This window comes from Penaeus vannamei, chromosome 15 (genome assembly GCF_042767895.1).
Source record: "Penaeus vannamei isolate JL-2024 chromosome 15, ASM4276789v1, whole genome shotgun sequence".
NCBI classification, from domain to species: Eukaryota; Metazoa; Arthropoda; class Malacostraca; order Decapoda; family Penaeidae; genus Penaeus; species Penaeus vannamei.
Window position 1 is genome coordinate 13,005,381 of NC_091563.1, and position 15,000 is coordinate 13,020,380.

Genomic DNA, 15,000 nt, shown 5'->3' on the forward strand with positions numbered 1-15,000 from the left:
ACATATGAAGATAATAAAATTAAAATTCGCAAAGAATCAGGAGCCACGTACACCAATGGGCAGCACTGAAATCAGCCCCTACTGTATAAAGTAGGAATGGGAGCCACGCAGATTACTGCTAAACAGGTAAATCAGTGGGAGGGATACTGCCGGGGGACGCTTCACGTCTCCCTTTCCCAAATACAGGTGTTCATTTCCATATTTGATGAGTGTTTTGACGAAATAAATTTCTGTAAAACTAGCGAGGAATAATGACAGAGAATTTGTTAAATAGAAACCATCCACTAAAAAGTCTGTTATGATATTAACAGTATACTAAACAAGATCACAAGACCGCTGAAAAACTAAATATATCGAGTATGTGATTAGCAAGAAAAGGTATACATTACTTAAAACAGATGTGATATTACCCACACCATCGTAATCATGCGTTCTATCTACTCCTTATGAAATGGCATACCTTGCAAATAAGAACGTTTTCAGTTGCACGTTCTTTCCTTTCTATCTTCTCCATCGCCTGGACAAAACCGCGTATCTTCCCAAGCTATAATCATGATGTTCTATTTGGAGAAGGATCTCGTCTCCCTGTTCCAAATACAGGTGTTCATTTCCATATTTGATTGGTGTTTTGACGAAATAAATTTTTGTAAGACTAGCTAGACATGACTGAGAATTTGTTAAACAGAAACCAGCCACAAAAAAGTCTGCAATGATATTAACAGTATACTAAAGATCACTGGACAACGGAAAATATATCGAGTATGTTCTGTCAGTGTTATTAGAAAGAAAAGGTATACATTACTTTATCTAAAACCTTAAGGCAGATGTGATATTACCCATACCATCGCTATCATGCGTTCCATCTACTCCGTATGAAATGGCATACCTTGCTGATAACGTTTTCAGTTACACGTACTTTCCTTTCTAACGTCTCTATCGCCTGGACACAACCGCGTATCTTCCCAAGCTATAATCAAGTATATATTTGGAGAAGGATCTCGCGAAGAAAAGGCAGGTTTTTATATAATCATTTCTTCATAAATAATACACTATGGAATATAAAGTAACCTATACGCACTATATACAAGTAAATAACATGTGAAAAATCACGCGTAGTAAAACGGATCAGGAGCCACGTAAACAGGAGCTTCGTCAACGGGCAGCATGGAAATGGGCGCCTTCGGGATGGAGGCTGTTGGAATGGGAGCCACGTAAATGGGAGCCAGATGGACGGGCGCGCCTTGAGGGGGAATGTTTCTCACTGAAACGTCCATGTTGTTTACTCGACTGTCTTCGGAAGGTGATTCTGAACACGACTGAGCAAAATGATATTGTCTCGGCCATAAATACTCGTTAGTCACGGGCATTCGGGAAGGTTCCTCATGGTCTGGTGGAACGGAGGCAAGACTGCGGGTGTGGGAATAGAGTTTGATGTTCAGTCTAAAAAAAAAAAAAAAAAAAAAAAAAAAAAAAACGATGTCACAGTTAGATTTTGTGTACTTTTGTCATAAACATATATATGTGTATATATATATTTATATATAATATATATATGATAATGAATACATACGATAACATATATATGTGATTCTATATATATATATATATAAATATATATATGATGCACATATGTGTCTGTATAGATAAAATATTCATGATATATAGGTATATATGTACATATACACAATATAAATGACGTATTCTTATATTTACATATATATATATATATATTCATATACATACATGTATATATGTATATATATATGCATATATTATATACACATAACATACATATGTATATATAAATGTATATATATTGTATGTGAAAATATATATATGTATATGTGTAAATATATACAAATATATGTGAGCGTCTTTCCGTGAACGGAAGCCCTGGAAACATGCCAGTGCTCCCTAAGATAGAACCTGCCTGAACAAAGCATTAGCTGGCTATTGGGTCTTGCTTCAAGTAAACCAAACAATTCCATGATTGTGTAAAGGAAATTGTACTCACCGCATATTTGAGACTACAAGAAAATGCGTACCTTGGGAAGGACATTTTCATATACAAGCGCCAATGTATTAATAAACATAGAAAAAATAAAATAAAATCTCGCAAATTATCAGGAGCCACGTACACCAATGGGCAGCACTGAAATCAGCCCCTACTGTATAAAGTAGGAATGGGAGCCACGCAGATTACTGCTAAACATGTAAATCAGTGGGAGGGATACTGCCGGGGGACGCTTCACGTCTCCCTTTCCCAAATACAGGTGTTCATTTCCATATTTGATGAGTGTTTTGACGAAATAAATTTCTGTAAAACTAGCGAGGAATAATGACAGAGAATTTGTTAAATAGAAACCATCCACTAAAAAGTCTTTTATATTAACAGTATACTAAACAAGATCACAAAACAGCTGGAAAACTGAATATATCGAGTATGTTATTAGCAAGAAAAGGTATACATTACTTTATCTAAAACCTTAAAACAGAGGTGATATTACCCACACCATCGCTACCATGCGTTCTATCTACTCCTTATGAAATGGCATACCTTGCTGATAAGAACGTTTTCAGTTGCACGTTCTTTCCTTTCTATCTTCTCCATCGCCTGGACAAAACCGCGTATCTTCCCAAGCTATAATCATGATGTTCTATTTGGAGAAGGATCTCGTCTCCCTGTTCCAAATACAGGTGTTCATTTCCATATTTGATTGGTGTTTTGACGAAATAAATTTCTGTAAGACTAGCTAGACATGACTGAGAATTTGTTAAATAGAAAGCAGCCACAAAAAAGTCTGCAATGATATTAACAGTATACTAAAGATCACTGGACAACTGAAAATATATCGAGTATGTTCTGTCAGTGTTATTAGAAAGAAAAGGTATACATTACTTTATCTAAAACCTTAAGGCAGATGTGATATTACCCATACCATCGCTATCATGCGTTCTATCTACTCCGTATGAAATGGCATACCTTGCTGATAACGTTTTCAGTTACACGTACTTTCCTTTCTATCGGCTGGACACAACCGCGTATCTTCCCAAGCTATAATCAAGTATATATTTGGAGAAGGATCTCGCGAAGGAAAGGCAGGTTTCTATATAATCATTTCTTCATAAATAATACACTATGGAATATAAAGTAACCTATACACACTATATACAAGTAAATAACGTGAAAAATCACGCGTAGTAAAACGGGTCAGGAGCCACGTAAACAGGAGCTTCGTCAACGGGCAGCATGGAAATGGGCGCCTTCGGGATGGGGGCTGTTGGAATGGGAGCCACGTAAATGGGAGCCAGATGGACGGACGCGCCTTGAGGGGGAATGTTTCTCACTGAAACGTCCATGTTGTTTACTCGACTGTCTTCGGAATGTGATTCTGAACACAACTGAGCAAAATGATCAGTTCAGTTTTCTCTGGGGTGGCCCGGCCTGTGTTAACTATTTCTAGTTAACTCAAATGTTTTCTTTGAACTGCATGCTTACCGCGGTGGCTGGATTGCAAGCAAGCGATCCAGGTGCCACGGAGAAAGCATGTTGCACACCCTTTTTACCAGCCCGGCGGCTGTGGTGGGTGGTCCCTGTCTCAGAAATTGTGTGTGTACACAATTCTGCAAGTAATGTAACAGGGTGGCGTTAGGCTCGCCGCAGTGTTTACATGACCTCCCAGACTCACTGTCAATAATTTGCCAAGCGCATTGATAACCTAGTCTTAGTCTGAATAGTATGACTTCGGTACCTCTTTTTGTGTTTGGAGGAAGGGCCAGTGGCTCATAGCCTGAAGCATCTGAGTACCACTTGGCAGCGAGCGATTTTGTGATGTTTTCTCTGTGTGCTCCCCGGAGGACTGCACACGCTGCAGCTTTGGTACCTTGGCTCAGTCCCCTTCGGCTGGGTTTAACGATCATGGAGGATGGGGGCATACCCCTGCCCTTTTCGGCTAGTTTATCAGCAAGCTCGTTCCCTTGTATGCCTATGTGGCTTGGGACCCAGTTTATGATGATTCTTCTACCTTGACTAAGGATTCTTTGGGCTATGTATAGTACTGTTGTCAAGAGGTAGATGTTATCTGGGGGCATGCTATGCTGTAAACTGTCAATAGTTGCTCTTGAATCTGTGTGAATGACAACGTGCCCTCCCCTCAGGGACGCGTGTGTCAATGCTTCCATGATCGCAACCGTTTCAGCCTGAAGCGTTGAGGCATTGTCAGTGACCCTAATGGATGCTGTGGTATCCTTTGTTGCAAAGCCGGCGCCTGCAGTATGGTTTATTGGATCCACGGATCCGTCCGTGTAGTAAGTTATACTACCCGGCGGAGTTATTTGTTCAATGACTCTTTGTGCTTGTGCCTTTAGGCTAGGCATGGAATATTGATCTTTTCTCATTGTGAGATTTAGAATTGAGAATTCGATCATTTCGTTTGCCCACGGCGGGGGTTCTTTGTAATCAGGGTGGGGGGAGTCCATACCCTTGGCAAGCAATGAATCTTTTAGTTGAAAGCGTATCAAAACTCTGGCTGTATGTGTGAGCCAGGAATTGTCTGCAAACAACTGATAATCTTGTTGTAGGCGTCTGAGAACTCTTTGTCTTAAATAGGAGTTTGTGGGTGCCTGCAGGACCTTGGAAAGGAACTGTGCTGCCATTAGATCAATTCTAGTGTCCACGGACGGTAAATCAGTTTCCATGAGGAGGTTGATGACCTTTGTCCCCTTAGGTGCACCTAGAATGATCCTGGCTGCTTCGTTTTGTATTGTTTCCAGTTTTTCTTTTAATGTTGTGCTGGAAGCAATGAGGGCGACAGATGCATAGTCAATAATAGGACGGACAGCATGTACATAGAATGATCTTAGTACTTTGTGTCCTGCTCCTATGTGTCTCCCTGTCATGACTTTCATGACTGACAGTCTTTCCTTGGTTCTGTCAAGCAGGCATTGGATCTCCTTTTTGAAAGTGAGTGTGTGTCCTATCCATACACCAAGGTATAGATATTCCTTCACCCATTCCAGATCCATACCCTGTATGGTGAGTTTTTTGTTTCTGACATTGGTTCTCAGTGCCATTGCTTTGGATTTTGCTGCTGATATTTTTAGGCCCGTCCTACAACACTCTTCAGACACCAGGTTCAGACAACGCTGAGCCCTAGTTAGGCAGTGGTTGCCAGAGGCTATGATTGCCAAGTCATCTGCATAAGAGATGATCTTGCATCCCTCTGGCAGGTGAATGTCGAGTATGCTGGACATGAGGGTATTAAACAGGGCTGGACTAAGAACCCCTCCCTGAGGAGTTCCATTTTCAAGTGGCATGTGCTGTGAGAGGTGGCCTTGAAATCTGACACTTGCTGATCTATTTTTAAAATAGTCAGCTATCCAGGCCAAGAGTCTGCCTTTGACTCCTTTGTGGATTAGGGTCTCTTGAATGGCAAGTGGACTTGCCAACTCAAAAGCCTTCTCCAGGTCAAGGAAGACAATCACGGCGGGCGAGGTGCAGATTGTGCTTAAGAGTGTGGAAATGCTATGAGCAGTGCTCTTACCCCTTGTGAACCCGTGCAGGTGTTCATGGGGGGGACCCGTTTTCCATCGGAGCCTGTTGAGTACCATCTTCTCAGCTGTTTTGCCCAGGCAGCTGAGAAGAGAGATGGGGCAGTACTTGCCAGGCTCCTTTGGCTTTGGGATGGGAACTATTGTGGCTTGTTTCCAGCTCTGGGGCACCGTGGCTGTTTGCCAGGATTTGTTGATAACCTGCAAGAATGCAAGTTCTCCTGCAAGGCCTAGATGCGAAATGATGGGGTGAGAGATCCCATCAGATCCCGGTGCTGACCCAGAACTGGATTTGTATGATTTTCTTAGTTCCCTAAGAGAGAACAAGGCATCTGCTTCATCAGCTTCGGGTGCCTTGTCTCTTATGAGGGCAAGTCTTTCTGGATTTAAGTTTTGTTGTTTTTCTCTCATCATTGGAGGCAGATTGTTGGTGCTGGTTCTGGCAGAGAACTCAAGCACCAATCTGTTAGCCTCTGATTGTGGGTCATGATGAGTGCATTTCGGGGCTTGGCGGCTTGTCGCTTGCCTGACCCGTTTCCACAACTCTGTAAGGCTGGTCTGGTACCCAAAAAACTGGCACCATTCCAGCCATTTTTCCTGCCTTACTCTGTTGGCAGTTTCCTTGGCATCCACAACAGCTTCCCTCAGCAGGGCCAGATTGTCGGGAGATCTTTGCCGTCGGAAGTTTTTTCTACACATATTAACCCTGTCGTTGACCTCTTTGATCTCGTCATTATAGTACCAGGCGTCTTTGTGAGTTCTGGACCATGGACGAGTTTTGGGAATGGTTTGTGAGGCTGCCTGGTTTATGGCCTGGATTAGCCTTGCCTCTAGCACATCCACATCTTCATTATTGTTATTGGGTTCATTGTCTTTCAGACATCGAGCCAAGCCTTCTTGGAAGGCAAACCAGTTGGCCTTGTCAGTTTTCCATTTAGGAATGTGATGTGGTCTTTGGGCTGGACCTGCATCCATTAGTGTGGTGACTATGCCGTAGTGATCACTAGTAACTGTATCATCAACACACCATCGAATTCTCTCCACCATTGTTGCAGTGGCAAAGGTGAGGTCTAGGACCCCTCCCTTCACATGCGTTGGTTCTTTGGTGTTGAGAAGAGCGATCTCAGGGAATGTCTCAAGCACTTCTGCTATGTGAATGCCTGCCGCGTTCGGCCTTTTGCGGGGATTCAGCATGGCCATGTGTGCATTGAAGTCTCCCCCTATGATCACTCGGTCTTGTGCTGCAGTAGCACAGACCTGGTTTAGATCTAAGCTCTCACACAGTGGTTTGCTATAAATATTGTATATTTTTATAGAGCCCCCAGGTAGCTGAATCTCAACAGCAAGAGATTCAACACCATCTCCACAGTGCGGCGGATTGGCTATTAAGGAGCAAGGGATAGCTTCTTTTACCAGGGTCATCAGGCCTCTAGCACCATCCAGGTTTGGAGTGGTGAAGGCATGATATCCTGAGAAGCACACGGATCCCATTGTTAGTGTCTCCTGGAGCATGACGACGTCAATGCTCCTTGCTCGCACAATGGACTGGAGAAATGAGTTCTTGCTTTTATAGCTACAGATATTCCACTGCAGTATGCTTAGATTGTGTGCCATGATGGTTACTCAGTGTCACTTGCTTCATCTTCCGATGCCCCAGTGCTGGTGGCATCAGATAGATACAGATCCTCATTGATTGAGGATTGTACAACTTCCTCTAAGTCAGACACTCCGGTTAAGGCCTTACCAGGGGGTGTAGAGCCTAGGTTGGAAGTGTCACCTTGGGTCGGAGGACGAGACTTTGGCTGTACAGACTCGGCCTGCTGCACAGTTTCAGCCTGTCCTGACAGACTAGCTGGGGTTTTATGTGATGTTTCTTTTGAAGCTAGCCTGTCATCCGAGGATTTGGGGAGGGGAGCGCTGCTCGTTATCGGTTTGGAGGCTTCTAGCTTCCTTCCCTTCAGAGCCGCCACAGTTTGGGTCATAGCCGTCATGGCGACCTGCACTGCTTTCTCCGCCTCCTCACTGGTCCTCCCCAAGGCTGTTGCTACTGCAGAAACTACAGCACTCAACAGGAGAGTCATATCTTTCTCGTCAAAGAAAAGATTATCATCTACTGGGGGGACCATTGCTGTGGACTTTGAACCTTTTTCCCTTTGGTTCTTTTTTGTGGTTTTGCCACTAGCAAGCTCGGGGAATTCCTCTCTGTTAGAGGTATCCAATTTTCTCTGTGGGGGCGACTCCTTCCTCTTAGGAGGTCGGGGAGTCTTCTCCTTTTTATTTTGTTTTTTGTTTTGACCCCAGACATAGGTACCTGGGGGCGCAGGGACAAAGTCAGGACGTTTTTTGGCTAACTCCTGCTTTTTAATCACTGCCTGTTTCCTGACAGAGCAAGCCAGACTCCAGGCATGATGTTTTTTGGCACAGTTTGGACACTTGGCTATTGTGTCCTTCTGGCCATCTTTGTGTGCCTTAATACACACTTCCGTTTCGTGTGCCTCGCTGCATACACCACATTTGGCTTTGGCCTTGCAGTTGGCCTGGTGATGCCCAAATTTTTGGCACGTGAAACACCTCAAGGGCTCTGGCACATATGTCCTGAGCTTGTATGAGCCCCAGTTACCCAGATCAAGGGTGGTGATTGGGGCTCCCTTGAGGATAACAAGGACTTGCCTGGTTGGAGACTTCCCTTTGGTCATGCGGGAAGCCTCCACCACTTGTGGTAGAGACGTGATCACCTCCACGTCGAACCCTAGTGGAAAGCCAAGTAGCACCATCTTGGATTTTTTCTCTTGAGAGGTCAGTGGTGAGATACACACCTTCCTCCCATCTTTAAGCACCTTGATTTCCTGCAGGAAGTTCATGGTGGCTTTGTCTTTGGGGGCAATGATCATGCCCTCATCTCTGGAGATTCGGATTGATAATCTCACATTTCTTTCCTTCTCCAATGCCCTTACCAGCTGGTATGCATTGTCGAAGTCTTCAGGTTTTTTTGGTACCTTAAGCCGCGTTAGTCGACTTGGGGTGTGTTCTGCCTCTTCATCAGAGTCAGTCTCCACCCTTCGTCGCTTCACGCCTCCCCTTTGCAGGGGTTTAAGGCCTTTGGAAGTGGGGGCAGCTGTTTTGGCTGGTACAGCTGGAGCCCCTTCTTGACTGAGGGAGTTCTGAGGGGAGTTCAGGCTTCCCTCAGTCTGGTGTGCAAGGACAGACTTTGTGGTTGGTGTTTCTGTCTTGTCCTTGCTCGGTTCAGCAGGCCGGACACGTTCGGCCTGCTTTTGGGTTTTCTTTCGCCCCCCTGCAGCCTTGAAAGGCTCCAGGGTGACTGCCATGGTCGGATTCATTTTGTGGTCATTAGAGAGTTGGAAAATGATTTGTCCCCTTTCGGGGGTTATCTTTATACCTCCTCTCTGGGTGAGGTCTGAAGAAGGGCCTCACAAAAAGCTCTGATCCCTACACTCGACCCTTCAGCACCACAGGACAGGAGATCCCCCTGGGTGGGCTGAACTTGGAGTTTTGGTGTGGTAAACGCTCTGCACCCCAATCCTGCTACAAAGGGGGTGTGATCACGTCACCGCAGCCCAGGCGAATGTTGGAAATCAACGTTTCCCGCAGGCCCAGGCTGCACTAGGAAATCAGAAAGAGAGGGCAAGAGTAAGACACCGAAAAGACGCCCTTGGTGCGTGGCCACAAACTGTGTCCAGGACCAGAGGGTCCAGACCTGGTTTGAAACCTCGCTCTCCAAGGGAGCGGTAGTGGAGCACTTACTACAAGAGAAGGCCTGGCCAATTGTCGCGGCGAACCACGAGAAATTGGCGGAGCTCTCTGTGTAGTTTGTTGTCAAATAATATCGTAATCAAGCTCAAGTCTGGAGGCTTTAGCTCTGGAGAATCACGCCAAGTGAGTGACAATAATGCCTCGCCAATTGGGTGATCTCTCCCTGCACACCACAAGAGAGAGGGCCTGTAAGGTGTGTACACCACCTGTACAATGATATTGTCTCGGCCATAAATACTCGTTAGTCACGGGCATTCGGGAAGGTTCCTCATGAATACGGGTGTGGGAATAAGGATAATTATTCAATCTAAAAAAACTTATGTCACAAAGTATTTTAGTCATGAATATACGGTAATATATATGGGATTATACACACACACACACACACACACACACACACACACACACACACACACACACACACACACACACATATATATATATATATATATATATATATATATATACATATGTATGTTACATACAATATATATATTATGTATATATAATATAATATATATATGATATATATATTATATAATATATATGATAATGTATACATACGATAACATATATATATATATATATATATATATATATATATATATATATATATATATATGATTCTATATATATAAATATATATATGATATTTATATATGAAACATTCATATGTGCATATATGTGATATATACATATGTGTATATGATATGTATATGTATATATGATATGTATATGTATATGTATATATATATATATATATATATATATATATATATATATATATATATATATATATACGCACATGTATATAGGTGTGTGTGTGATATACATGTGTATATGTGATATATACATATGTGTATGTGATATGTATATATATATATATATATATATATATATATATATATATATATATATATACACACATGTGTATATATGTGTGATGTATACATGTGTGTGTGTGATATATACGTGTATATATGTGATATATGCACATGTGTATATATGTGATATATGCACATGTGTATATATGTGATATATGCACATGTGTATATATGTGATATATGCACATGTGCATATATGTGATATATGCACATGTGTATATATGTGATATATGCACATGCGTATATATGTGTTATATGCACATGTGTATATATGTGATATATGCACATGTGTATATATGTGATATATGCACATGTGTGTATATGTGATATATGCACATGTGTATATATGTGTTATATGCACATGTGTATATATGTGATATATGCACATGTGTATATATGTGATATATGCACATGTGTATATATGTGATATATGCACATGTGCATATATGTGATATATACACATGTGTATATATGTGATATATGCACATGCGTATATATGTGATATATGCACATGTGTATATATGTGATATATGCACATGTGTATATATGTGATACATGCACATGTGTATATATGTGATACATGCATATGCGTATATATGTGATATGTGCACATGTGTATATATGTGAAATGTGCACATGTGTATATATGTGATATATGCACATGTGTATATATGTGATATATGCACATGTGTATATATGTGATATATGTACATATGTATATATGTGATATATGCACATGTGTATATATGTGATACATGCACATGTGTATTTATGTGTTATATGCACATGTGTATATATGTGATACATGCACATGCGTATATATGTTATATGTGCACATGTGTATATATGTGAAATGTGCACATGTGTATATATGTGATATATGCACATGTGTATATATGTGATATATGCACATGTGTATATATGTGATATATGTACATATGTATATATGTGATATATGCACATGTGTATATATGTGATACATGCACATGTGTATTTATGTGATATATGCACATGTGTATATATGCGATATATGCACATGTGTATATATGTGATATATGCACATGTGTATATATGTGATATATGTACATATGTATATATGTGATATATGCACATGTGTATATATGTGATATATGCACATGTGTATATATGTGATATATGCACATGTGTATATATGTGATATATGTACATGTGTATATATGTGATATATGCACATGTGTATATATGTGATATATGCACATGTGTATATATGTGATATATGCACATGTGTATATATGTGATATATGCACATGTGTATATATGCGATATATGCACATGTGTATATATGTGATATATGCACATGTGTATATATGTGATATATGTACATATGTATATATGTGATATATGCACATGTGTATATATGTGATTTATGCACATGTGTATATATGCGATATATGCACATGTGTATATATGAGATATATGCACATGTGTATATATGTGATACATGCACATGTGTATATATGTGATATATGCACATGTGTATATATGTGATATATGCACGTTATATATATATACATTATATATATACAGATACATGTGTATATACATATGTATATATATGTGCACATGTGTATATATGTGTTATATGCACATGTGTATATATGTGATATATGCACATGTGTATATATGTGATATATGCACATGTGTATATGTAATATATACACATGTGTATATATGTGATATATGCACATTATATATATACATTATATATACACATACATGTGTATATACATATGTATATATATGTGCATATACATGTGTATATACACATGTATATACATGTGTATATACATGTGTATATACATGTGTAAAAACATGTGTACATACATGTGTAAAAACATGTGTATATACATGTGTAAAAACATGTGTATATACATGTGTAAAAACATGTGTATATACATTTATGTCTATATACATATATGTGTGTTATTCCATGAACGGTAAACCTGGAAACATGCTCATGGTCCCTGAGGTGACCTGCAAATGCTGGCTATTGGTTCTTGTTTCAAGGGAATTAAAGAAAAATTGTACTCATGCATATCTTGGAAAAAAACATTTTCATAAACAAAGGTCAATGGATTTATATGGATTTGGAAATAAGAATAATAAATGCAATAAAATCGTGCAAAGGAAACGGGTCAAGAACCACGTACACAAACGGACACAACCAAAAACAGATGTTCATTTCCATATGTGATTAGTGTTTTGACGAGATTAGTTACTGTGAGATTAACGAGGTATAATGACAACGATTTTGTTGAGCAGAAACCAGCCACTATCAAGTTTATATAAATATTAGCAATATACTAAACAAGACTACCCGACAGTCATTGTTATTAGCGGGATAGGTCATATATTAACTCCATAACTTTAAAACAAGTGTGATGTTACCTGTACTATTGTTATTTGCGTTTAATCTACTCCGTATAAAACGACGTATCTTGCTGTTAAGAGCGTACTTTTCATTCTAACTATCGTCTCCATCACCTGGACAAAACCACGTGTCTTCCTGAGCTATAATCAAGTATCATGATTTTTTATTGGTTGACATATTTGGAGAAGGATCTCGCGAAGAAGAGGCAGTTATCTATATACTCATTTCTTCATAAATAATACTATAAAGTAACCTATACACATTATATACAAGTAAATAACCACATGTGAAAAATCACGCGTAGTAAAACGGGTCGGGAGCCACGTAAACCGGAGCTTCGTCAACGGGCAGCATGGAAATGGGGGCTGTTGGAATGGGAGCCACGTAAATGGGAGCCAGATGGACGGGCGCGCCTTGAGGGGGAATGTTCCTCACTGAAACGTCCATGTTGTTATCTCGACTGTTTTCACGAACTGCTGTAGATGGGAAATTTAAGTCGAATGGGCGATTTTTGGCTATTAATGCACGTTAACTATGGGGATTCGGGAAGGGTTCCGCATGCTTTGATGGAAAAGAGAGGAGACTGAGGTTGCAGGAATAAGGAAACAGTTTTGTTTAGCTCATTAAAGGACAGTATTCTTGAGTCAATAATGTGATTCTCGCAAAAAAATATGTATATACCCAGGTATATGATATATACATATATATACACACACATCTATATACATACATACACACGTGTGTGTCTGTGTATTTATATTTACGGTGTGTGGGAATAACTTATGAAGGGAAAGACATTTATCGACAATCAGTCTCTATATTTAGATACGGTGGAACTGAATACTAAAAAGATTATTTGCATAAACATCATCTGAGAAAAGCACGGACGCCCACAACCAGCTGATCAGAAGCTAGTTATTTGGAGTTGCATGTCTCATATGGACAGGAAAAATGTTTTTAACAAATAGCATAATTTGTGTTCAATCGTTTAGAATCAAAATACGATTACGTATCTTTGAACTCTCAAATGCTGTATACACTTAACATGAACTAATTTAGAGAAACAGGCTATATAGCAATTTTGTATCCAAAAATCAACCATAGGCATTTGGGACCATTTACAGATGCAGGAGGAGGAGGCAGACGGGTTATTGCGAACGAAGGAATGAGGGACATCTCTCGTTTCGTTTTTTGTAGGAGAAAAAACATCCCCTTTCCCACGCGCTGGGTTTCATAACAATTATTGTTGTCATTATTACATTATTGTTGTTATTGCTAATGCTATTGCTATTGCTATTACTATTGTTATTGTCATTATTATTATTATTGTTATTATTATTATTATTATTATTATTATTATTATTATCATTATTATTATTATTATTATTATTATTATTATTATTATTATTATTATTATTATTATTATTATCTTTGTTGTTATCATCATCATTATTATCATTATCATCCATCCATTATCCATATTACCCCTATTATTATTATTATTGTTATCATCATTGTTGTTATTATTGTAAAGATCATTATTATCATCATAATCATAATCCTTATTAACCAAATTATTATTGTTATTATTTTTATCATTATTGTTATTTTTATTATCATTATTGTTATTTTTATTATCATTATTGTTATTTTTATTATCATTATTGTTATTTTTATTATCATTATTGTTATTTTTATTATCATTATTGTTATTTATGTTATCATTATTGTATTTCTATTATCATTATTGTATTTTTATCATCATTATTGTACTTTTTAATTATCATTATCATTGTTATCATTATTATTATTATCATCATCATTGTTATTGTTATTATTGTTATTTTCATAATCGTCATCCTTATTATCATTATCATTGTTATCATTATCATTAATATCATTACTGTTGTAATCATTCATATTGTAATAATCATTGTTGTAATCATTAATATTGTAATAATCATTGTTGTAATCATTAATATTGTAATAATCATTGTTGTAATCATTATCATTGTTATCGTTACTATAATTTTTGTTATCATTATCATTATCATTATTATTATTGTTGTTGTTATTATCATCATCATCATCATCATTATTATTATCATAAATATTAGTATTGTTATTATTATAATTGTTATCATTATTAATGTTATTACTATCATTGCTACCATTATTAATGTTATTACTATCATTGTTACCATTATCATTGTCATCATTACTATCATTACTGTTAACATTATCAATATCATTATTGCATTATCATTATGATCATTATAATTATTGCTTATACAACATCGTTGATATTGTTATTAACATTATTGTTGATAAATGCCATTAATATCATTACTGGTGGTAATTGTCATTATTATCATTATCATCGTT

The 15,000-nt window shown here is 38.5% G+C and overlaps 1 protein-coding gene across 1 annotated transcript in view; it reads right to left on the minus strand.

Moving 5' to 3' along the window:
* Positions 1–3,192: 3,192 nt before the first annotated feature.
* The window catches only part of LOC138864100 (uncharacterized), a 15,266-nt gene continuing 3,458 nt past the window's right edge, over positions 3,193–15,000 (minus strand). The window contains exons 2-4 of the mRNA XM_070130132.1: positions 12,914–13,091; positions 12,188–12,240; positions 3,193–3,392 (exon numbers count right to left, since the gene is read on the minus strand). Of these exons, the coding sequence (XP_069986233.1) occupies positions 3,193–3,392; positions 12,188–12,240; positions 12,914–13,091 (431 nt within the window). The remainder of the gene's footprint in view (positions 3,393–12,187; positions 12,241–12,913; positions 13,092–15,000) is intronic.